The 25,432-nt window shown below is 44.2% G+C and overlaps 1 protein-coding gene across 1 annotated transcript in view; it reads left to right on the top strand.

Moving 5' to 3' along the window:
* The window catches only part of LOC115093355 (beta-galactosidase-like), a 156,791-nt gene that overhangs the window by 45,251 nt on the left and 86,108 nt on the right, over positions 1-25,432 (top strand). The window contains exons 5-6 of the mRNA XM_029604986.1: positions 4,401-4,522; positions 24,987-25,027. Coding sequence (XP_029460846.1) covers positions 4,401-4,522; positions 24,987-25,027 — 163 coding nt within the window. The remainder of the gene's footprint in view (positions 1-4,400; positions 4,523-24,986; positions 25,028-25,432) is intronic.

Below are 25,432 nucleotides of genomic sequence, written 5' to 3'. Positions count from 1 at the left end.
TATACCATCATTCTGTGACCAAACATAATGGTTTACAAAAAAGTAAAATCATAAACTTCCTATATAAGCTTATAAATACATTAAAAAGAAATAAAACAAAGTCAGTAATTATAATAAAACAAACTGTACAACTTATTTGTGCTTGGTCATTTTCACTCGACCGGGGAAAGAAAAGCCATTGTGGATGGCTATATTTTTTGCCCGTAGGAAAGCTTTGTGAATACATGCCTTAGGATTCCCATGGGCAAGAAAATGGTCTTGTAGTGCTTTAGCTTGAATCGGATAGTCAATGACAGAAGAACAAAATCTCCTTGATCTGAAAAATTGGCTACAAATTAGGGAAACCAGGGTTCAAATCCCACTGCCACTTCTTGTGACCTTGGGCCAGTCACTTTAGAACATAAGAACATAAGAAATTGCCATGCTGGGTCAGACCAAGGGTCCATCAAGCCCAGCATCCTGTTTCCAACAGAGGCCAAACCAGGCCACAAGAACCTGGCAATTACCCAAACACCTAGAAGATCCCATGCTACTGATGCAATTAATAGCAGTGACTATTCCCTAAGTAAACTTGATTAATAGCAGTTAATGGACTTCTCTTCCAAGAACTTATCCAAACCTTTTTTGAACCCAGCTACACTAACTGCACTAACCACATCCTCTGGCAACAAATTCCAGAGATTTATTGTGCGTTGAGTGAAAAAGAATTTTCTCCGATTAGTCTTAAATGTGCTACTTGCTAACTTCATGGAATGCCCCCTAGTCCTTAGTCCCCTCTGTTAGATTGTAAGCCCTCTGGGGATAGGGAAATACCTACAGTACCTGAATGTAATCTGCTTTGAAGTGCCAAAAAGCAGAATATAAATGAAATATACTTGCGTACTTCTAATCCCTCTGCAATATCACTCACAAAAGTATTAAACAGAATAGATCCCTGAGGCAGGCCATTTATCTCCCTTCTCTTTTCAGAGTGAGTTCCATTTACCAAGTCAACCCAGTTCTAATCCATTCCACCAGCTTGGGACCCTCTACCAGACTGCTCACTTTATTCATGAGCCTCCTGAATGGAATCGTATCAAAAGCTTTGCTGAAATCCAAGTAAATCAAATTACGTGTTTGTCCTTGATCTAGTTCTTTAGTCACCCAATCAAAAAAATCAATCAGATTCTTCTGATACGACCTTCCTCTGGTAATAATATGTTGCCTCAGATCCTGCACCCACTGGATTATAGATGGTTAAAAACGTAAGAAATTGCCATACTGGGACAGACCAAGGGTCCTTCAAGCCCAGCATCCTGTTTCCAACAGTGGCCAATCCAGGCCACAAGAACCTGGCAAGTACCCAAACACTAAGTACATCCCACGCTACTGTTGCCAGTAATAGCAGTGACTATTCCCTAAGTCAGCTTGATTAATAGCAGTTAATGGACTTTTCCTCCAAGATCTTATCCAAATATTTTTTAATCCCACCTACACTAACTGCACTAACCACATCCTCTGGCAACAAATTCCAGAGCTTAATTGTACATGGAGTGAAAGAAATTTCTTCAGTTAGTTTTAAATGTGCCCCATGCTAACTTCATGGAGTGCCCCCTAGTCCTATTACCTGAAAGAGTAAATAACCGATTCACATCTACCCATTCAAGACCTCTCATGATTTTAAACACCTCTATCATATCCCCCCTCACTCGTTTCTTCCCCAAACTGAACAGCCCTAACCTCTTCAGCCTTTCCTCATAGAGAAGCTGTTCCATCCCCTTTATCATTTTGGTTGCCCTTCTCTGTACCTTCTCCAGTGCAACTATATCTTTCTAGAGATGCAGTGAGCAGAATTGTACACAGTACTCAAGGTGCGCTCTCACCATGGAGCGATACAGAGGCATTGACATTTTCCAGTTTATTCTCCATTCCCTTCCTAATAATTTCCTTTTTTTGACTGCTTCAGCACACTGAGCCAAGGATTTCAATGTATTATCCACTATAACACCTTTTTCCTGGGTGGTAGCTCCTAATATGGAACCTAACCTCATGTAACTACAGCATGGGTTATTTTTTCCTATATGCAACACCTTGCACTTGTCCACATTAAATTTCATCTGCCATTTGGATGCCCAATCTTTCAGTCTCACAAGGTCCTCTTGCAATTTCTCATAATCTGCTTGTGATTTAACTACTCTGAATAATTTTGCAAATTTGATTACCTCATTTGTATTCCTTTCCAGATCATTTAAAAATATATTTAAAAAGCACCTGTCCAAGTACAGATCCCTGAGGCACTCGACTGTTTAGCCTTTTCCACTGAGAAAATTTACGTTTTCATCCTATTCTCTGTTTCCTATCTTTTAACCAATTTGTTATCCATGAAAGGACACAGCCACCTATCCTAAGACTTTTTACTTAGAAGCCTCTCAAATGCCTTCTGAAATACCAAATATACTACATCTACTGGTTCACCTTTATCCACATGTTTATTAACCCCTTCAAAAAAAATGAAGCAGATTTGTGAGGCAAGACTTGCCCTGGGTAAAGCCATGCTGACTTTGTTCCATTAAACCATGTCTTTCTATATGTTCTGTGATTTTGATCTTTAGAATAGTTTCCACTATTTTTCCTGGCACTGAAGTCAGGCTCACTGGTCTATAGTTTTCCGGATTGCTCCTGGAGCCCTTTTTAAATATTGGGGTTGCATTGGCCACCCTCCAGTCTTCAGGTACAATGGATGATTTTAATGATAGGTTACAAATGTTAACTAATAGATCTGAACTTTCATTTTTTAGTTCCTTTAGAATCCTGGGGTGCATACCATCTGGTCCAGGTGATTTGCTACTCTAGTTTGTCAATTTGACCTACTACATCTTCTATAAAGCTTACTCTATGCTTATGGCCAGGGACACAAGAAGACTTAGACTCAGTAAAAAGTATAATGTATTTTTATTAGTCAATATAAGTGTTCTCGGGAGATGCTGGGTACTGGGCGCCCTTAGTCTTACAAACTGACCAGCATCTCCTCATATACAGGAAGTGACCCTTCTTTTATACAATATTGTGGAAGCTTCTAGACTTGCGTGACCGCCCAAAGAATCATTTACATAAGTTGTGATGTCAAATGCACGATTAGATCATCCCTAACTATCCCTGATTAGTTTCTTCCCAGGAGGTGTGGCCCATTTCCCATGGCTTTCTTTGTTCTGTTAAACTCTTACTGGTCAAGACAATCAACACGTCTGTAGCTGTGTGGATTACAAACTCCTGAGAATGGTGCCTGAAGCTCCCCTGTGGTTTCTTCTTTGTGACTCCATGAATAGACATCACCTGTCTGGTGCCAGCTTGCCTGCTTTTGTAGATATCCAGGGACATTCTGTAAGTCACTCAGAGTCCATTCAGCCCAGGCAGGCTAAAGAAAAGCAGAGGCTTCTGGGGATTTCCTTCTCCATGTTGGTTTTCTGTTCAGGCATACTTCTCACTTCCAGGTTCACAGTGATTTCATTCAGTTCGTCTGACTCATCACCCCTGAAAACCATCTCTGGAACTGGTATCTCCCCAACATCCTCATTTGTAAACACGGAGGCAAAGAATTAATTTAGTCTTTCTGCAATGGCCTTATCTTCCCTAAGAGCCTCTTTAACCCCTCTGTCATCTATCGGTCCTACTGACTCCATCACAGGTTTCTTGCTTCAGATATATTTTAAAACGTTGTTTTGAGTTTTTGTCTCTATGGCCAACATCATTTCAAATTCTCTCTTAGCCTGTCTTATCAATGTTTTACACTTCACTATCGTTTTCTTCCTCTGAGCCTCCATTCATTTTCCCATCTCTGAGGTGAAGCTAATCAGCATTTAGTTCTCAACATCTTCTCTGTTACCACATTGGTGAAGTGGAATCCTAACTGCCCATCTCAAACCATATATTGAACTTTTCCTTCAGCTGACCCCCAGAATTCTCTGAGCTCTCTTAATATCCTGGTTTGTATCTCATCTGGCCCCAAAGCCTTGTCCACTTTCAGTTTTGCTGGTTGCACCCAAACATTCTCTTTTGTATATAAGGGGAATCTACTTCACCCCCCCCCCCCCTTATCAGTACTCTTGCAAACCAGCAGTGCTCATCTTCCAAGATCCTCTATAGTGAACACTGAACCAAAGTATTTATTTAATATTTTTGCTTTTCTTCATTTTTCTGCATGGGCTTTCCCTTGGAAAATGAGCTTTCATTCCTATGACTACAAAGCACCCACAGATTGCAAGCTCCATAGGAAGGCTCTCCCTTCCCTTCTGATGTATATTGACCCATACCTTCTGCTTCCATCGTACACATCTCGCATCTAAAAATGTGTCTCTGGTTGTCTTAGTGTTTCTCATTGTTTGTACATAGTGTTATACATATCAGGTCTTGTTGGTATGCAGGTGAACTCGGAATATTACACTGGCTGGCTGGATTACTGGGGAAGCAATCACTCTACCAGCAGTACAGAGAAGGTGGCACAGGGACTCTACGACATGCTGAAGATTGGAGCCAATGTTAACATGTAAGGAAGCAGGAAACAGGTGCTCAGAGACAGGCAAGGCTGAGCTTCATACATTAGAGGCAGGTGCCAGGGAACACCTGGAGGGGCTGATCAGAAGTGGACAAAAGCCAGGGGCATGCTGAACACATACTAGCAATATTAAAAAGAAAAAAGACTCCTAAGAACCATCAGAAAAACAAAGGAGCAGAGAATTATGGTGGCACACTTCCTAAACACAAAAAGGGGTTGAATTAGCACAAGTTTGAAACGCGTGAGTAAAAATGTCAAAGCTTGTTTAATTCTTTTTAGGCTTTTAGACTGTCCAGTGTAACTAAAAGTAATGTCAGTTATACAGGGGATCCGTAAAGAGACGATCCTTGGTGCATATGATGAAAATCCCCAATCCACTCTAAACTCTGTAACAGTAGGGAATCCTGGTCCTGGGGTGGGTCCGTGGGAAAGGGAAATCACTAGCCAGGGTCAGCAAGGGAGAGAGAACCCCCGCACTCCCAAAGGCAAGAGAGGAATCCTAGGGAAGGCCCAGATTGAGGAGTTGAGAATTACCTTTGCTGACTTTTCTTTTGAGAACTGATAAGGTAAGCACAGCTGGTTTTGTTTATTTCTTGTGATTTAGTAAAACGTTTAGGAAAATAAAGCCAGAATCTAGTCTAGCTTTTTAACATATTTATAAATGATCTGGAAATGGGAACAATGAGTGAGGTGATCATATTTGCCAATGATACAAAATTATTCAAATTTGAATCACAAATGGATTGCGAGAAATTGCAGGAGGACTTTGTAAAACTGGGAGACTGGGCGTTCAAATGGCAAATGAAATTTAATGTGTACAAGTGCAAAGTGATGCACTTAGGGAAGAGTGACCCAAATTATAGCCACACAGTGCAAGGTTCCACATTAGGAGTCACCACTCAGGAAAAGGATCTAGGGGTCATCGTTGATAATACATTGAAATCTTCTGCTCAGTGTGCAGCAGCAGCAGCCAAGAAAGCAAACAGAATGCACGGGATTATTAGGAAAGGAATGGAGAATATAACAGAGAATATCATAATGCCTCTGTATCACTCCATGGTGCATCCTCATCTTGTGTTCATATATCATACACAAACAGAATGCTGGGGATTATTAGGAAAGGAATGGAGAATAAAACAGAGAATATCATAATGTCTCTGTATCACTCCATGGTGCATCCTCATCTTGTGTTCATATATCATACACAAACAGAATGCTGGGGATTATTAGGAAAGGAAAGGAGAATAAAACAGAGAATATCATAATGTCTCTGTATCACTCCATGGTGCATCCTCATCTTGTGTTCATATATCATACACAAACAGAATGCTGGGGATTATTAGGAAAGGAATGGAGAATAAAACAGAGAATATCATAATGTCTCTGTATCCCTCCATGGTGCATCCTCATCTTGTGTTCATATATCATACACAAACAGAATGCTGGGGATTATTAGGAAAGGAATGGAGAATAAAACAGAGAATATCATAATGCCTCTCTATCTCTCCATGGTGCATCCTCATCTTGTGTTCATATATCATACACAAACAGAATGCTGGGGATTATTAGGAAAGGAATGGAGAATAAAACAGAGAATATCATAATGCCTCTGTATCACTCCATGGTGCATCCTCATCTTGTGTTCATATATCATACACAAACAGAATGCTGGGGATTATTAGGAAAGGAATGGAGAATAAAACAGAGAATATCATAATGTCACTGTATCACTCCATGGTGCATCCTCATCTTGTGTTCATATATCATACACAAACAGAATGCTGGGGATTATTAGGAAAGGAATGGAGAATAAAACAGAGAATATCATAATGTCTCTGTATCCTTCCATGGTGCATCCTCATCTTGTGTTCATATATCATACACAAACAGAATGCTGGGGATTATTAGGAAAGGAATGGAGAATAAAACAGAGAATATCATAATGTCTCTGTATCACTCCATGGTGCATCCTCATCTTGTGTACATATATCATACACAAACAGAATGCTGGGGATTATTAGGAAAGGAATGGAGAATAAAACAGAGAATATCATAATGTCTCTGTATCACTCCATGGTGGGACCTCATCTTGTGTTCATATATCATACACAAACAGAATGCACGGGATTATTAGGAAAGGAATGGAGAATAAAACAGAGAATATCATAATGCCTCTGTATCACTCCCTGGTGCATCCTCATCTTGTGTTCATATATCATACACAAACAGAATGCTGGGGATTATGAGGAAAGGAATGGAGAATAAAACAGAGAATATCATAATGTCTCTGTATCACTCCATGGTGCATCCTCATCTTGTGTTCATATATCATACACAAACAGAATGCTGGGGATTATTAGGAAAGGAATGGAGAATAAAACAGAGAATATCATAATGTCTCTGTATCACTCCATGGTGCATCCTCATCTTGTGTTCATATATCATACACAAACAGAATGCTGGGGATTATTAGGGAAGGAATGGAGAATAAAACAGAGAATATCATAATGTCTCTGTATCACTCCATGGTGCATCCTCATCTTGTGTTCATATATCATACACAAACAGAATGCTGGGGATTATTAGGAAAGGAATGGAGAATAAAACAGAGAATATCATAATGTCTCTGTATCACTCCATGGTGTGACCTCATCTTGTGTTCATATATCATACACAAACAGAATGCTGGGGATTATTAGGAAAGGAATGGAGAATAAAACAGAGAATATCATAATGTCTCTGTATCACTCCATGGTGCATCCTCATCTTGTGTTCATATATCATACACAAACAGAATGCTGGGGATTATTAGGAAAGGAATGGAGAATAAAACAGAGAATATCATAATGTCTCTGTATCCCTCCATGGTGCAACCTCATCTTGAGTACTGTGTGCAGTTCTGGTCACCACATCTCAAGAAAGATAGAGCAGAATTAGAAAAGGTACAGAGAAGGGCGACCAAAATGATAAAGGGGATGGAACAATTCCCCTATAAGGAAAGGCTAAAGAGGTTAGGTGTCTTCAGCTTGAAGAAGAGAAGGCTGAGGGGAGATACAATAGAGGCCTACAAAATGAGTGCAATGGAACGAGTAAACAGTCGATTGTTTGCTCTTTCGAAGAGTTCAAAGATTAGGGGATATGGAATGAAGTTACTAGGTAATACATTTAAAACTAATACGAGACATTTGTTTTTTTTTGTACTCTATGCATAATTAAGCTCTGGAATTCATTGCCAGAGGATATGGTGAAAGCTGTTAGTGTAGGTGTGTTTAAAAAAAAGGTTTGGATAAGTTCCTGGAGGAAAAGTCCATAAACCAATGTTAGGGATGTGTATTCATTGGTATTTTTTTTTGGGGGGGGGGGGAGGGTGTTTAAGGCCATTCATTTCATTCCTTTCAGCAGTTGTGCGCATATCTCACAATCAGCATGTACACGCACAAAACCACTGATATGTGGGCACCTACCCAAATGTGCGTGCACAGTCAGTTTTGTGCATGTACCTTCTGATCAGGAGATATGTGCACACGGCCAAAACGAATAAAACAAATGGCCCAACAAATGCAAATCCCTATAAACCATTATTAATATGGAGTTACAGAAATCTTTTTTTTTTTTTTTAATTTATATTCACTGTAAGTGCCTGGATCAGTCCAGACCGTGGGTTGAGCCTCCTGTCCAGCAGATGGAGATAGACCAAAACTGAGAGGGTATCCTATATCAGGAAAGAGCCTACCCTGCAGCCCTTCAGTATTTGTCTGTCTCCAGCAGATGCAGGCAGCTCACCCTGCGGTTCCTTTACTTCATTCCTTTATTGCCCTGCGGGGGTGGGGGGGGGGGTTATATCTATTTCTCAAGCTCAAGCAAGTATTATTGTTCTCTGTGTTTAAAAAAAAAAGTTTGAAACTGTTTTTCTCACAGGACAAGCAGGATGGGTGACGTCAGTGGACGGAGTCCTGTATGGAAAACTTTTCTGTCAAAGTTTCTACAAAGCTTTGACTGACACTGGCACACTGAGTGCACTGAGCATGCTCAGCCTGCAATTATCCCTGTGACCACAGGTGTCTCCCCTCAGTCTTCTTTTTTCCACTTTGCAGTAAGCATAGCGGTTAGGAGCTCTGTGAGAAATTCTCACAATTTTTCCACACAGAAACACTTAAACTTTTACTTTACAAATGCTTTTTCCCTGTGCGGGTCTCCCTTTGTGTACTTTTAATCGACGCTCGGTGAGTACTATGCCCTGTTTTTCGGTCGGTTCCTGTCACCTCACTACGGTTTCCCCGGCCTACCAACCGAATTGCGGCCTTCCCTCTCCCTATGTTTTCACAGTTAGCCCCACATAGCCTGCGAGTGTCTTCCCGTGACCCTCTGCCTGGTTATTAGCACTAGTGGGATAGGGACTTCCACGGCTACCGTTGCCACCAGGGCCTCTGTAGAATTCATACCTCGGTACCTTCGTGCAGTCGATGCCCCCATCGCTACCGTCAGTACCCCTTATTTATTTATTTATTTATTTAAAGGCTTTTATATACCGTAGTTCATGCACTAGTGCATACCACTTCGGTTTACACAGAACAAGGATCAGAAAATTACATCAAACAGATTGAACAATTAAATAAATATACAATTACATCCAACGATTGGGTATAAATAACATGGCTAACTTAGTAGGAACTTAGAGTTTGAGGTAAAGGAGAGAAATAGTACCAAGTGGTAACAGAACAATGTTAATAGCTAAATAATAATAATAAAATAAATAGTAAATACAAATTCTTATAATAAATACAGATGCTTACAGATTACAGTCTTCATGAAAAGTTTACGTCTTCAGAATAGGGTTAAGTAAATAAGAACTGGCGGTTATTTCTTTAGGAGTGAAGACTTCAAAAACTGAGGTTACATCTGGCTTAAGAGGTATTGGTGTAGCATGCTCAAATATTTAATGATTTGGAATTGTGAGACCAAGGATAAAATTAGGAGTTGTTTGATATGATTATAAAAGCGAGAATGAATCAAGTTCTGGGACGTGGTTCTGAGCTAAACCTTTAAGTGTAGGCTTTTGTAAAGAGCCAGGTCTTGAGTTTCTTTTTGAATGTTCGAGTACACGTTTCGAGGCGAATGTCCGTGGGGAGGGCATTCCAATGAAGGGGGCTGGCAGTCGAGAATGCACGTTTCTTGAGTGAGGACTTGGCTGAAGGTACGTGTAAGGTGCCTAAGTATCTGTTTCTGATTGGCCTGATTACCAGGCCGTCCTGCCTTTATCGACACCCTCGACACCTCTCCCCCCGGGTCTGTCGATGCCATCGATCCCCACAGCGATCCTTTCAGTGCCATCAATGTTTTCATCCATGGTGCTAATTTTTCCATCGGTGTCATTGATGCCCGGGCGGATGCCATCGATGCACACCTTGGTGTCGTCGGAGTCATCGATGCCTAGGTCGATTCCATTGATACCCAGGTCAGTTCCATCGATGCCTGGATCGATTCCATCGATGCCATCGTCTATTCCATCAATGCCATATCGATGCCCATGTCGATGCCAGATCAATGCCACCGATGCCGTAGGCGCCCATCTCCATTCATTGATGCCATCTACGTCCATGTCGTTTCCATCGGTGTCCTCTTCGTTCCTATCGATGCAGCCATCGATTCTGTCGATGCCGGTATCAATTTCCTGATGCCATCTATGTCTATTCGATCCATCGATGCCACATTGTTTCCATCGAGACCTATACCAATGCCGTCGGTGCCTCCATCATTGTTATCGTTGCTCTGCCCGGGCCATCGACATTTTTTCATATATATATTTTTGATACCCTCGAGGCTGCTCCATGTCGCCATCGATACCATTAATACTGACATAGCACCTACACGCAATGCCCTCGCCTAAACACAGTGCTTCACGCTTTGGGTTCTTTACGAAAGCCCCGTATTAGCCTACGACACTACACAGTGCCAGGAGCAGTGCAGGCATGCTGACAGTCCGTCCTCATTCGCCATCCAAGACAGCGAGGGCATCCACCTAGGCGCTGGGAAGGACCGGGCCGAGCACCGTGGCACTCATTGTCACTGGCACGGTGACCGTCCACCACCGACGCCATCCAGTACATTGGTGCTATCCTACTCGGTGCTGGAGAATGCCCGGGCCGAGCAACATCGCTACTGCCACCGCCACTGTTGTACACAGTGTTGGCAGTCTTCGGTGTTCCAGAATAACCAGACCGAGTTCAGAGTAATTCTGCACTGGCGTCAGGATACATCGAGCTACTTGGAGTGGGGATACCCGATTAACAGTTCTACCCCTTCCGAGTCAGCTTACCATGGGTTAACCACTGATTAAGCCGCCTCTATTTTTACTGGTTACGGAATGGGGCCTATATATTAGTGCTTACAAGACTCATGCGTTCCCCATTCGAGCCTTGCCATTCCTCTCACTTAACAGTCTGGCATGGAAAACTCTTTCTCTCGTAGTCATCACTTCTGCCAGAAGGATCAATGAGTTCTACACTTTGTTACATACTCACCCGACCCTCCTTTCCTCCGTGACCAAGTGGTTTTACAAACTCAACTTCATATCCTTCTTAAGGTAGACGCAGCATCTCACCTTACTCAGAATATACTCTGCCCACTTTTTCCCAACACCTCTCTCTCACCAGAGCAAGAGGGTTTTCCACTCTTTGGACTGTAAAAGTGCACTTGCATTCTATCCAGACCGCACTACACTCCATAGGAATTACACCTAACTCTTTCATCCTGTGGCAAAAGCCAAGCTGCGAGTTCCAGTGGACAATTTATGGTCTGTATCTCTTTTTCCTACTAACAAGCAGGCATTTCACTACAACACCGTGTGTAACCACACTCTGTTAGGGCCGTACCAGCCTCAATAACTCACCTTCGACCGGTGCCGCTTGTACATATTTGTAAGGCTGCGACCTGGAGCTCTCTCCATACCTTTGCAGCCCATTATCCCTTAAATATGACTAGCCGGCATGCTCCATGTTTGGCCAGTCCGTCTACTCCTCTTCTTTTTGGTTTAACTACCCAACATCCTTCCACCAACCCGTTAAGGGTTTCAGGATGCCCTCCTTACCAAATTCTACCCCCGATGTTGCACCTTTTGCACGTCTTGGGTGCATTGGGTACACTCTCGGGGATCCTCAGCTCGGTACTCACCCATATGTGAGGACTACCATCCTGCTTGTCCCGTGAGAAAGCAGAGTTGCTTACCTGTAATAGGTGTTCTCACGGGACAGCAGGATGGTTGTCCTCACATAAGGGTGAGTACCGAAACCCACCCACCACCCCGCGGAGTTGGGTCTACATCCATTTTATTACTTTAGTTTCGCTTGCGCTTTTTGCTATAAGACGAGACTGAGGGGGAGACACCTGTGGTCACAGGGATAATTGCAGGCTGAGCATGCTCAGTGCACTCAGTGTGCCAGCGTTGATCAAAGCTTTATAGGAACTTGGACAGAAAAGTTTTCCATAGCAGGGCTCCGTCCACTGACGTCACCCATATGTGAGGCCTAACATCCTGCTGTCCTGTGAGAACACCTGTTACAGGTAAGCAACACTTGCTTTACTCAAATCTGTCATTCAGGGGACAGCGCTGTCTCCTCGCTCTTGGGGGGCCTAGAAGGACTTGTCCCTTGAGTTCTCTCAGTCTAGGCTCCCTTCCCGGTGCTGGGGCGATACTGGTGGTCCAGTCACTCCCCCTAAGAAACTACCTTGGGCCCAGGGACGTTTTAATTCCCTGACAGCACTTATAGGGAAGCTCATTCCCCTGTCAAAAAAAAAAGAAGAATAAAAAGAAACAAGATTTTATTTATAATTGTAATCGGAAGGCAGCTTACTTCCTCTGCTGTAGCAGAGAAGGGAATGGGCAGGGTTCAATCACCTGCACTTGCTCCTCTCCCCAGCTCGGCTCAGCTGTTTTCTCCTGCTTGTGGCGATTTTTCAGGGGACAGACCCATCAATCATACCGCGATCTCACTGTTGCTTAGCCTGCTTTGTGGCTCTCCCGCGATGGGCTCTGTTCGGGGTGTTTGCCGGGTGGGGAGGGTCCCTCTGCGGCGCTGACTCCACCAGGGACCCGGGGGCGTTCCTCACGTTGCATTGCCAGGCCGTTCCTGACCCAGCAAACCGCGGGAACGGCGGACATTTTGGGTGTTCGTGCAGCTCCCGCTTCGGAGCTACAGGGGAGAGAGGAGCCAGATTTTCACATTTCTTCCCCCGATTTGAGCCCTGGGCCCCCTCCAGATGGTATCCCAACCTCCCCGACCCCCCTCTCCTCCCCCGGGAAATCCAGGCCACGTTTTTATTCAGAATTTGTGCTGCTGATGCACAAATCTTACCTGGCTAGTTTGCAGGAGAAGGAGGCCCCCCCCAAGTCCCCCGCCCACCAAAATCCCATGGATGCCCACTCCGCCCGCTCCTGCGGCGCCGGATCCGCAAGGCTCTGTAAGGATTAGAGTGGTACCGGGGTACCATTCCCCCCCCCCCCCCCCCGGATCCGCCTCAGCCACTCACAATGCCGGACCAGGATCCAGACGCGGATTTGTCTTTGCTGGGTCCCCCTCTCGAAGGGGATGACCCCCACGTGCTATGATGGTTTCAGAGGGAAGAGCTGGAGCCTCTCATTCCCTTCATCCTGCAGGAACTGGGGATTGAAGTCCCTCCAGATGATTAGGTTACAGCTGCAATGCCAGCCCATGTGGACCCAGTCCTGGCGGGACTCAGGGAGCCTCCATGCACTTTCCCGTTCCATCCCATGCATAAGCTGCTGCTCCTTCGGGAATGGGAAGCTCCCGAGATGGGGCTACATGTGGGTAGGGCTATGGATAAGCTCTATCCTCTTCCCGAGGATTGCCTGGACATGCTGAAAATTCCTAAAGTGGACTCTTCAGTCTCTGCTGTCACCAAGCACACCACCATCCCAGTGGTGGGAGCCACCGATCTCAAGGATGTCCAGGACCGCAGACTTGAATTTTATCTTAAGCGTATCTTCGAAGTCTTGGCTTTAGGTGTCCGTGCGACGATCTGCAGCAGTCTCATGCAGCGGGCAAGTCTTAGGTGGATCCAACAATTGCTCAGCACCCAGGACCTCCCCTCTGCAGAGGCGGAGCAGGCTGAACGACTGGAGGGCGCAGTGGCATATGCAGCGGATGCCATCTACAATTTACTCTGTGTACAGGCCAAGGTGATGGTCTCAGCAGTGTCGGCCAGACGCCTCCTCTGGCTGCGCAACTGGTCGGCGGACTCCTCTTCCAAATCCCACCCCTTCAAGGGTAAGTTGCTTTTTGGCGAAGACCTAGAGCAGCTTTATTAAATCTTTGGATGAGAACAAGATCCATAAGCTGCTGGAGGACCGTCCTAAACAGTCTAGGTTTTTCTTTCCTACGCGTTCCCGATTCAGGGGACAGAGGAGGTATACCAACAAGGCACGGGGTTCCTTTCCTAGAGGGAACTCCTCCAGGTCCCAGGCATGGTCACATTCCTTTCGTGGCTGCCGGACATTCCTGGATGGTAACACGCAACATTCAACTGCAGAGCCCGCCTCCCAATGAGATCAGGCAGGCCCATTCCTCCATTCTAGACTTAGGTGGATATCTCTCCCGTTTTCTGAAGGAATGGATCAAAATCACGTCGGACCAGTGGGTCCTCGAGGTGATAGAGAAAGGTTACGCTTTAGAATTTGCTCTAGATCTGCTGGACCTGTACATGGTCTCCCCTTGCGGTCACCAGAAACGGGTGGCCGTTTGCCAGACTTTCACCAGGCTACAGGATTTGGGAGCCATAGTTCCAGTCCCGGTGGAGGAACAAGTCATCGGCTAGTATTCCATCTTCTTCGTCGTGCCAAAGAAGGACAATTCTTTCCATCCCATCTTGGACCTCAAGAAGGTCAATCGGGCCCTCAGGGTACCCCAGTTCCAAATGGAAACCCTGAGGGTGGTGGTAGCGGCAGTTTGTCCAGCTGAATACCTGGCCTCCTTCGACTTGACGGAGGCCTATCTCCACATACCTATTCGTCGCAAGCACCAGAAGTATCTCCGTTTCAACATCCTGGGCCAACACTTTCAGTTCCGAGCTCTGCCTTTTGGCCTTGCCACCGTTCCCCGCACCTTTACCAAGGTCATGGTGGTGGTGGGGGCTGCTCTTCATCGAGAAGGAATCCTAGTCTATACTTACCTGGATGACTGGCTTGTGCGGGCGAAGTCGGTGACTCTCTGCAGAATAGCAGTCAATCGGGTCCTTGCTCTCCTTACCTCCCTCGGATGGATAGTCAATTTCTCCAAGAGCAACCTTCAGCCCTCCCAGGTCCTGGAATTTCTGGGTGCTCGCTTCGATACCAGAGTCGGCAAGGTGTTCCTCCCGGATGCTCAGGCGCTCAAACTTATGGACCAAGTGCACAAACTACTCTCACTCCTGCATCCCACGGCATGGGACTACCTTCAGGTACTGGGGACCATGGCTTCTACTATCGATCTGGTCCCCTGGGCTTTTGCGCATATCCAACCATTACAGAAAGCTTTGCTATCCCGCTGGAAGCTGATGTCCGAGCAGTTTCAGACGCCCCTACCTCTCTCCGGTTCTACCATCTCCGACATACAATGGTGGCTGTCGCTAGCACACCTCTTGAAGGGAATGCCCCTGAGGACTCCGCAGGGATAGTAGTGACAACGCAGTGGATAGTAGTGACAACAGATGCCAGCCTCTCTGGGTGGGGAGCGGTCTGTCAATCTGAGGCCACGCAGGGGTCCTGGTCCCAAGTCCAGTACCGCTGGCACATCAATCATCTGGCTCTCAAGATCTTTCTCCCGCTGATCCGCTGCAGAGTGGTGCGTGTACTCTCCGACAATTACACCACGGTGGCCTATATCAATCGACAGGGGGGCACCAGGAGTCGTCTGGTGGCTCTCGAAGCCAGCAAGCTCCTCGCTTGGGCAGAGTGGCACCTGGTGCGCCTGGCGGCCTCTCGCATAGCAGACAAGGAGAATGTCCAAGCCGATTTCCTCAGCCATCAACATCTCGATCCCGGCAAGTGGGAGTTGTCGGACGGAGCGATGGATCTCATTGTTCACAGGTGGGGTCCTCCTCACCTGGACCTGATGGCCACCTTGAGCAATGCCAAAGCTCCCAGATTCTTCAGCTGCTGGATGGAGCACTGCTCGGAAGGAGAGGATGCCCTGGTCCTTCCCTGGCCCCACGACGTCCTCCTCTATGTGTTTCCTCCGTGACCCCTAGTGGGAAAGGTTCTCAGAAGATTAGAACTCCACAGGGGGCCGGTCATTCGCGTGGCCCCGCAGACTGTGGTTCGCAGATCTGGTAAACCTGGCGACGGACGGTCCTCTTCACCTCGGCCATCTCCCACGCCTACTCCGGCAGGCGGATCGCTTTTGTCTAGCGGCCTGGCTTTTGAATGGCGGAGATAAAGAAAGGATATAAGGAAGAAGCTATTTCTACCCTGCTTCGGTCTCGGAAGCCATCTACCTCCCTTGCTTATGTCCAGGTCTGGAAAATTTTCGAGAATGTATGTACGGAATCCGGCGTACCGGCTCGTCAAGCTCAGATACCCCAGGTCCTTTCCTTTCTTCAGAAGGGCCTATCTAAAGGCCTGTCTTTCAGCTCTTTGCGGGTCCAAGTGTCCACCCTCGGCTCCCTCTTAGGCAGCATGGATGGATATCCAGTATCGGCTCATCCGGATATCATTCGTTTCCTCAAGGGTGCTAAGCACTTGAAGCCACTGGTTCAGGCTACTTGTCCCTCGTGGAGTCTTAATTTGGTCCTTCGGGCACTCTGTGAGGCACCCTTCGAACCTCTGTTTACCAATTGTTTAGCAGCACATTGTATTGAATTTCAACATATATTTGATGAGTTGAGGGTTTGTGTATTGGAACAACTGTTCCCCCAGTGGCAAGGTGGAGATTTTAATTTAAGATTACTCCGTGCGGAACAACGATGGATTCATTTTTTTGAAAACAGTGCATCCCTCAGGATTAAATTCAGCATTAGAATTACAAGTGTTTCTATAAATTTATTGTTGTGTTCCATTAAGAATATATACCATTTTGTCGACCTGAGTCTATTGAAATAGATTTCATGGTTGTACCAATGAGGCTGGTAAACAATTCAAAATTGTTTTGCTAACACAGCAATGAAGTCATTACGTTTCTTGACGCCTTTTGATGGCATCTCCAGCTGATATTCATCCGGTCATCTGGCGGCGTTTTCAGCTGGTATTTAAATCCCTCCTTCGATGGAGGTCTCTGTTCCGGTGAAAAAGGTCTAGAGACGCCAGTCCGAGATAACTGACGGTATTATCGACTTAAAGCTAAGTACAACAGAATTCAGCATGTGTTACAGTAAATGTACTGATAGGAAAATTGATTTGGTTTTTTGTAGTTCTTGGAAGCCGAAGTCAGTCGGAACTGTTTGAAAAAACATTTAACTTTATCATACTCACTGTGGCTCCTGAAGATGCGAAACACCGGCCATTGTTGGGCCTATTTTGAGTAATTTTGAGCTATATAGCAAGTGTAATTTCATTGGAAATCATTTTTGAAAACTTTGTCATAAGTACAACATGAAACCGCAAATGATTGAATAGACCGGAAGCCCTTGTTGACCACGAGGGACTTCGCCTGGCTTGCTGATGCGGCTTCAACTATAAAAAAGATTTTTTTGTCATATTTTTTATTATGCACTATTGAGAGAAATAGCTGTACTACTCTTTTCTTTCAAGCAATGTTTTCCCTTTTGTGTGTATTATTAGATTAATGTGGAAACTACGGGTTCTTTTTTTAATTTTAGAACAGCCCAGCTTTTGCCTGACCAAAGGTGACTGGATAAATCAGCCAGCTAACTCTGAATATTGAGTTAGTTGGTTAATGCATCCGCCCATTCCCGGTCCCTGACTTGTCTGGCTAAAAACTGAGCAGGCTAAGATGGCAAAGTGGCACGTGCTGACCTTAGCTAGATATGCAGCGGCATCACTTAGCCAGCTATGTGGCATTTTGAACATCAGGCTCCCTAAGATTTAATACAGAAACACTGTGTGAAATAATAAGCGAACTCCTAATTTCCTTAGCACAGTTAGTTGGCTAATTAGAATTAGGTGCTTAAATAATTAGGTAACAGGAAAACAACTCTGCAGAGTAGATTTGCATGATTCAGTTTGGGCGTCCTGTCCTTTATAAAAGGTCTTTACCATAAAAGACCTTTACCACCTCAGCCCCTGAACAAAAGAAATGTCAAAAGACCTATATGAAAGAGAAGTTTTTGCTCATCATCTGGACAGGGTTACAAGATCACGTCTAAACATTTGGGTCTCCATCCATCCAATGTCATCCATCTAGTCTACAAATGGAAAAAGTTGAAGACTACAGTGATACTACCCAAGAGTAATTGTCCTGCCAAGATTACCCCAAGACCAAACCAAAAAAGGATTGTGAAATCACAGGACTAACATTTAAAGATCTGCAGGTGTGTCTCGCTGCAGCTGGCATGAGTTCATGCATCAATAATCAGGAAAAAACGGAATGGGAATGGTGTTCATGGCATGATAGCTAAGAAGAAACCACAGCTCTCCAAAAAGCCCATTGCTGGCTGCCTTAAGGTTTGCCAGAGAGCATTTGGATAAACTACAAGGCTTCTGGAATAATGTTCCTTGAACAAATAAGTCAAACATCGAACTTTTCAATCACAATAAGAAATGTTTTGTTTAAAAACCCAAGCACGGCTGTCTAAAGTAAGAACCTCATCCTATCAAGCGTGGTGGTGGAGGTATCATGGTGTGGGGCTGGATGTTGTACATCGGAAAATTGTGGCGCTGAGAGTGAGTCATGCAGCAAGACAACCCCTAAACATTCAAGTAATCTGCATCAGAATGGCTGAAGAAGAAGAGATTGTGTTTTAGATTGGCCAAATTACAATGCTGATCTAATAAACCCCATTGACCAGAATTCTTCTTGGGTGATGTGAGAGACTGATCAGCAGTTACAGGAAATGTTTAGTTGGAATTATTGCTGTTACTTTTCACTCAAAGATACTTATTTTTAAAGTTTTTTGTTGAATAAATAATCAAAATATATCCTTTTTGTCTGAGTTATTGACTCAATGGGTTTATCTTTCTCTCTTATCAGGGTTTAGATTAGGATCTAATCATGTTTAGATATAAATTCTACTAAAATACAGACCATTCTAGGGTGTTCACAAATGTTCTCTGATCCCGCAGGACATTTCAAATCACTGAGAGAGACAGAGGGGAGGGCGAGTGCCCCTCAGAATTTGCTGAGAAGGATTTCGGGGGGGGCAGGGAGAGACTATAGACTATATTTGGCCCTTTCAAATGATTGAAATGCTGGAAAAGGATGCAGTGCCTGTCAAAAAAGTAAACAATGTTAGAAATTATTAAGAAAGGAATGGAGAATAAAACAGGGAATTTCATAATGCCTCTATCTCGCTCCATGGTGAGATTGCACCTGGAGTACTGTGTGCAAGTCTGGTCGCCGCATTTCAAAAACGTTATAGCAGAATTGGAAGAGGTGCAGAGAAGGGTGACCAAAATCCTAACGGCCAAATTTTAATTCTGTGTGCGTAGAAAATGGGGATTACGCATGTGGCTGGGCCTTGTGCGTGCCGCGCGCATTTTCAAAGGGACCCAGCCACGCGCAAAACTCCCGTTATGTGGAGAAGTGCCGGGGCGAAGGAAAGGGGAGGTCTGGGGGGAGGGGAGGGGTGGGGCTGGCGGTGGCTGGTAGGGAAGGGACTGCCAGCGCACACAAGTTGCTACTGATCCAACGGAGCAGTAAGCAACAAAATTTAAAAAAAAAAAAAAAAGTTAGGGTAAAGAGTTTAGTGGGTGGGGAAGGGGGTTAGGGGAAGGCCGGGATGCATCGCCGCGTGAAATTTGATGAAGTCTACCCCCTCTTGTGTGCGCCACCTGCACATACTGGCGCAGATTACAAAATCGGGCGCGCATGTGCACGCACTAGCGCGTCTACCCCTAAATGGTTATGTTGCTATGATAAAAAATAATAAATGGTTAAACTGGTATATTTTTTATGTCATAGCACATAGCCATCAAATCTTGTAGGACCCTTACTCACAGAGTCAGTATCACAATCAAACTCTCATTTGGTATAGGGTCACTTTACTTTATTTCAATCAACTGTGTTTTGTTCATTTTTTATATTATCTTTTTTGTTAAAATAAAACAAGTCTCTCAACGTGCTGACGAACTGTAAATTGTATAAACCATAGGAACAAACATAATTTGTTTATGAAGCAACAATGTAAATGTCAAGTCCTAATCCAATATATTTCAAAAAGGAATACTCATCGCAAAATAGATCAAAGTCCCAAATCCCGACACAATCGTGTTTTGAACCGCAAGGTCCTGCTTCAGGGGAAAAGACTCCTTCCAAACTTCCTGTCTTTGACATACACAGAAATTTTTATTCGTTCCACCAGCATAGTTCCAACTGGCTATTTCTTCATACACTTCTTCTTACGTGGTCTAGATTCAGACTCGCACATTTAAAACATGGCAGCAAACTGGAATCTTTTAAACTCCTGTTACGACTGTCGCTGCCCGACGTCTCCACTCCGCCCTCCTTACCTCTTTGGCGACTCCCCCTGCGGTTGATGGACGCCTGGCTGCCGCGGTGTCTGCCTGCCGTCCTCTCTGGCATCACCGGTCCGGCTTGGGCGCTGTATCCCGCCATGTTGTTCAGCTGCCATAGGGCGCACACATCACGCTGCCCTGCTTCTTATTCTTTCTTTGGCGCGAACCTCAGGGTCGTCCCCCTGTGATGGTGTCACGCATCCCGGATACAAAAGCCTACTCTGTTTGCTAGCTAATCGAGTTAGCAAGGGTGATGGGACTCCTTACGGATGGAATTCATTCTCCATACCTAGCTACTTTGCCTCACCTTAATTGGACTTACTCTATTGGGGTACCTGCTCCTCGGGGGCCCCTCTCTTTTCTTTCAGGTCGCTGTCTGGAACAGGTACTCGCTCCTCGAGGGCCCATGTTGCCGGACTCGCTGCCTGAGCTCACTTCTGCTTGGAAGAAACCGCTGCCTACACCATCAGTGAGTTACCATCTATACTCTCAGAGATGTTCCCTGGAACCAGGTACTCGCTCCTCGAGGGCCTGCCTCTATTCCAGCTTCTGTGTTACCTTCTGGGAGAAACCGCTGTGTGAGTAATCTACCAATGAGGCTCTATACTAGAACCCTGTGTATTCTCCACTGTACTCACTATCTCAATTTCTCTCCACTACAGCACAGCTATTGAGGGATCGCTGTTCCAGTGTCCTGAGGGACTACAAGCCCAGCCGGGCTTCATCTCTACTCACTACTGCCACCTCTGGTGGCTTTTCAACTTTGTTTAATAAAAGATAATTCTGTGTTGTGTGTCCTAAAGCTGAGCCTGACCTGTGGCCCCTCATGGGACTTCCCCCCGTGGGCATGGCCATTTGCCACAGTGTCCAAGGGTCCACCCAAAACCTTACAAACATTAGCAACTCCTCACCGGAAGATACGGAAACACCCACAGTCCTCAACCAGGTCGTATTCCTGCGGGCAGACAACTTGTCAACCAACTTCAAATTCTACCTTTACACATCTATTGAATTGTAAATTAAATCACATATCCTTAAAATGCAAACGACAATGCTAATTACATGCTGGACATGTTAGAAGACTCCCTTTATTTTGAACGTACCCGTGAACTGTCATGTATTTTTGATGCGTTGACCTTGTCGGCGATTGAAATCCACTCTGATGTCATAAAGACATTGTCATTTGCATTTTAAGGATATGCAGTTTAATTTACAAATCAATAGATGTGTTTCAGAGTAAAAATTGTTCTGCTTATGTCCCAAGGCCTGTCTTTTGGATACTTAAGGGCTGTTCAATTTTTCAGTAGTCTGCAGTGAAAAAGCAGCTAACTCATCTGAAAATGGAATTGTAAGCCCTCTGGGGATAGAGAAATACCTACAGTACCTTTTATTTTTATTTATTTATTTATTTATTTGTGTTTTTCTATACCGGCATTCACGGAATTTCGTATCATGTCGGTTTACATAAAACAAGGGGTGAGCAATACATTATAACGTACATAACTAAAACATAAGAGTATACATTACAAAAGTATAACAAGTGCATGGAAGAAAAAGTTACAATAAAACAGGGGTTATTCTAACTGGGATTAGAGTTAGAGGAAAGATAAAAAGTTTAACAAGAAGTAAAACATTGTAGTGATTGGTAAACCGGTGTAATACCTCAATTATGTAAACCTCAAAAATGTAATACCTCAAAAATGTAAACCGGTGTGATATCTCAATTGAGATGAATGTTGGTATATAAAAAATAATAAATAAATAAAATAAATTGCACAGGTTTCAGAAAACCTCCCCTCCCTGGTGGCATCCAGAATATCTTCCCCAGCTCCCAGAGAGGATTCAGAAACCCAAGAATAAATGGTTTACAGTGGGTTTTGGTAGAACAAGATGTAACTATACGACACCCTGTTTCCTTAACTGTGCAGCATCCTGAATATCCATCCCCAATCCCACAGAGAAGTCGAACATCCAATTTTCAGAAATGCAGGAATAAATGGATTACAATGGGTTCTGGCAGAACAAGGCCTGTTATGAAGACATCCACGCTCTTCAGTTACCCTTACCTAATACCTTTTCTGCACTGGATAACAAGCTCCAGTAATGGAAAATGAGGTGATGTCTGAAAGGATGTAGCCACCCAGTGTACCCAGAAACCCTTAAACATTATCAAAGATTATAAAAAGAAGCTCCTCCTGCTGGCAGTCTGTCAGAGGGACCAATTTGGGAAATAACTTTGACGGGGACACAACAGTTAAATGGCTTCCAGGATCCTCCGCCAGTAGAAATACCAAAGATAGTCAATGCAATTACAGAAGAAAGTGACTCCAGCATCAGTTATCATCCAGCTGGGAAGTAATGATCTTGCTAGACATGGTAACCTTGAAGAACAGAGAGATTTCAAAAACCTAGATAAGTCTAGACACATGGCAAAGACCATTGCCTTTTCAGAAGTATTATCTCTTCATGGATAGTTTTTGGGTACTTGACAGGATCTTATGGCCTGGATTGGCCACTATTGGAAACAGGATGCTGGGCTTGATGGACCCCTGGTCTGACCCAGTATGGAATATTCTTAGAATTTGAAGTTGGTTGACAAGTTGTCTGCCCGCAGGAATATGACCTGGTTGAGGACTGTGGGTGTTTCCGTATCTTCCGGTGAGGAGTTTAAAAGGTTCCAGTTTGCTGCCATGTTTTAAATGTGCGAGTCTGAATCTAGACCGCGTAAGAAGAAGTGTATGAAGAAATAGCCAGTTGGAACTATGCTGATGGAACGAATAAAAATTTCTGTGGATGTCAAAGATAGAAGTTTGGAAGGAGTCTTTTCCCCTGAAGCAGGACCTTGTGGTTCGAAACACAATCATGTTGAGATTCGGGACTTTGATCTATTTTGCGATGAGTACTCCTTTTTGAAATATATTGGATTGGGACTTGATATTTACATTGTTGCTTCACAAACGAATTATGTTTATTCCTATGGTTTATACAATTTACAGTTCGTCAGCACGTTGAGAGACTTGTTTTATTTTAACAAAAAAGATAATATAAAAAATGAACAAAACACAGTTGATTGAAATAAAGTAAAGTGACCCTATACCAAATGAGAGTTTGATTGTGATACTGACTCTGTGAGTAAGGGTCCTACAAGATTTGATGGCTATGTGCTATGACATAAAAAATATACCAGTTTAACCATTTATTATTTTTTGTGCTACAAATAGAGGTTCACTGGAATACACGTTCGTGTGGTTTTGGGTGTTGTTTGTGACTGATATGTTGCTATGATAGGCTGGAGAAGGGGGATGAAAGGCTAAAGAGGTTAGGGACGGCTGGGGGGGGGGGATGTGAGAGTGGAGTAGAAAGGGTAAATGTGAATTGGGTGTTTACTCTTTTGGGGGTTCAGGTGGTAGGGATATGGCTAACACCATTTTTTAAGGGAGGGGATCGGCTTCTTTTTTAAAGTTATCTGGCTAAGTTTAGGCCTTCTGTTCTTCTGGCCATAGTTAATTTAACTTTATTTGGCTAGCACTGATATTCATCATAACCTGGGTGAATTTAAGCCGTGTCACCAAATGCCCCCCTTTGTAGCCAGGGTAAAGCTTAGCCGCTCAGCCAGATAGAATATTTAAAAGTCAGGGTTTGTCCAACTAAGTCCAAAATGTTTTGGGTAAATGCTTTTGTGTATTGAGCTCAAGCCTCCTAAATGTAGGAACTTGACCCTGGTGCCAGTTTAGGCTCCCAACTCCCAAATGGCCCATTGTAATAAGGCATGCTCAGCAGAGCACAGAGTTATTTATTAAGATGGGATATTCTGGCTTAAATGAACAGAGAGAATACAGTCAAATCAGTTCCTGAAGCATTGGGATCCAGTATGTGTCCCAGTTATTCTGTGTATTGCTTAGTGCCATGACTTGGAGAGGTGATGCTTATGAAGGCATTAACCCTGCAGAGAGGTGCGACAACTTAACTCCTGTTGCCTGAGTCAAGTTTCCAATCCTAGCGTTAGTCTATGGGCAGAAGCACAAGTTCTGGTGTTTTCTGTGCATAAACAAACCACAGTTTGTTTGCATTGATAACTCTAATTGTATCTGGGATTTTTTGCAATATCAGTGATGAAAAAACTTTAATGTTATCTGAACTTTTATCGATAAGTTGAGCAAGCCAATGCCCAGCTCTCTGCCAAGGAAGAGAAACTGAAGGTCCAGACAAACAGCAGGCAGAGCAGATTTCCATAAGTCCATGGAAAGCGGTGAACGGACAATTGACCGGACCTCTTTCTGATCAGATGAATCTTCAGCCTCATAAAATGCACTGAAATATGGGATTTACATAATATTCTGCTTTGTCCCATGCTCGATGCAAAGTTTTGACATTTTTTTAACTTTATTACAACACATTTTTAACCCAGTGCTTATTAAAGCAGTTTCAGTTAGTTACAATATATACATTTCCTTGATCAGGGAAACTGGAGAACCAGTAAATTATGGCTTTGTTTCCCTGCACCCTTTATATAACCTGCATGGTTTTCAAAATTTGTGTTAAAAAATATAACCTGAGAAAAGTACACTTTTGTTAGGAACGCACAATTTAGACGACCATGTACCTGATGCAATAAACCTTTGAGTGCCAGAGAGGCTCGTTTCTCTATAGGTGCGCCCTTTCCATGCTGCTCCGAATTTATTCTCATTTGAATACTGCATCGGGTGCACAGGGGATGTGGCTGTTCGTGCATCTTATTGCATCGGCCCCTATGTTCAGCAGCAGTCCCCATTATCAGATGTAGGGCAGGTCTGGAGTGATTCAGGGTGTAACAGCCTGTTTTTTGTTTCTAAGGTACATGTTTGAAGGAGGCACCAACTTTGGATACTGGAGCGGTAAGACACTTTCCTCCTCATCTCGCCTTCAACCTCACCCTTAAATCATCTTCTGATTTACTGGTTCTCTCCACACTACCCACCCTTCACTCCCCCCTGACGCATCAGGCCTCACCCCTGCATCCCTTCTACCTTGTGGTGTTGCACCTCCCACAATTTCCTACCCATAATCCATCTTAATGCACTGCATGTCCCGCCTGATCTGCTAATGTTAGCACCTCCACTCCGTCGACTGTGTCGTATCTCTTAACTGCCTTAGTGTACTATGTCTCTCACCCATGACCCCTGTTCCAACTGCTTTCATCCTCTTGATCTTCTGACATTCTGTCTTTGTAACAGGTAATATAGACTTACCAATCTGAGTACACAAACTAATATACATTGGTGACCATACATGAATTCATG

The sequence above is a fragment of the Rhinatrema bivittatum genome, chromosome 6, assembly GCF_901001135.1.
Source record: "Rhinatrema bivittatum chromosome 6, aRhiBiv1.1, whole genome shotgun sequence".
Classification (NCBI taxonomy): Eukaryota; Metazoa; Chordata; class Amphibia; order Gymnophiona; family Rhinatrematidae; genus Rhinatrema; species Rhinatrema bivittatum.
The sequence above is the reverse complement of the archived record's forward strand: the minus strand, read 5'-3'. Positions and strand labels throughout refer to the sequence as shown.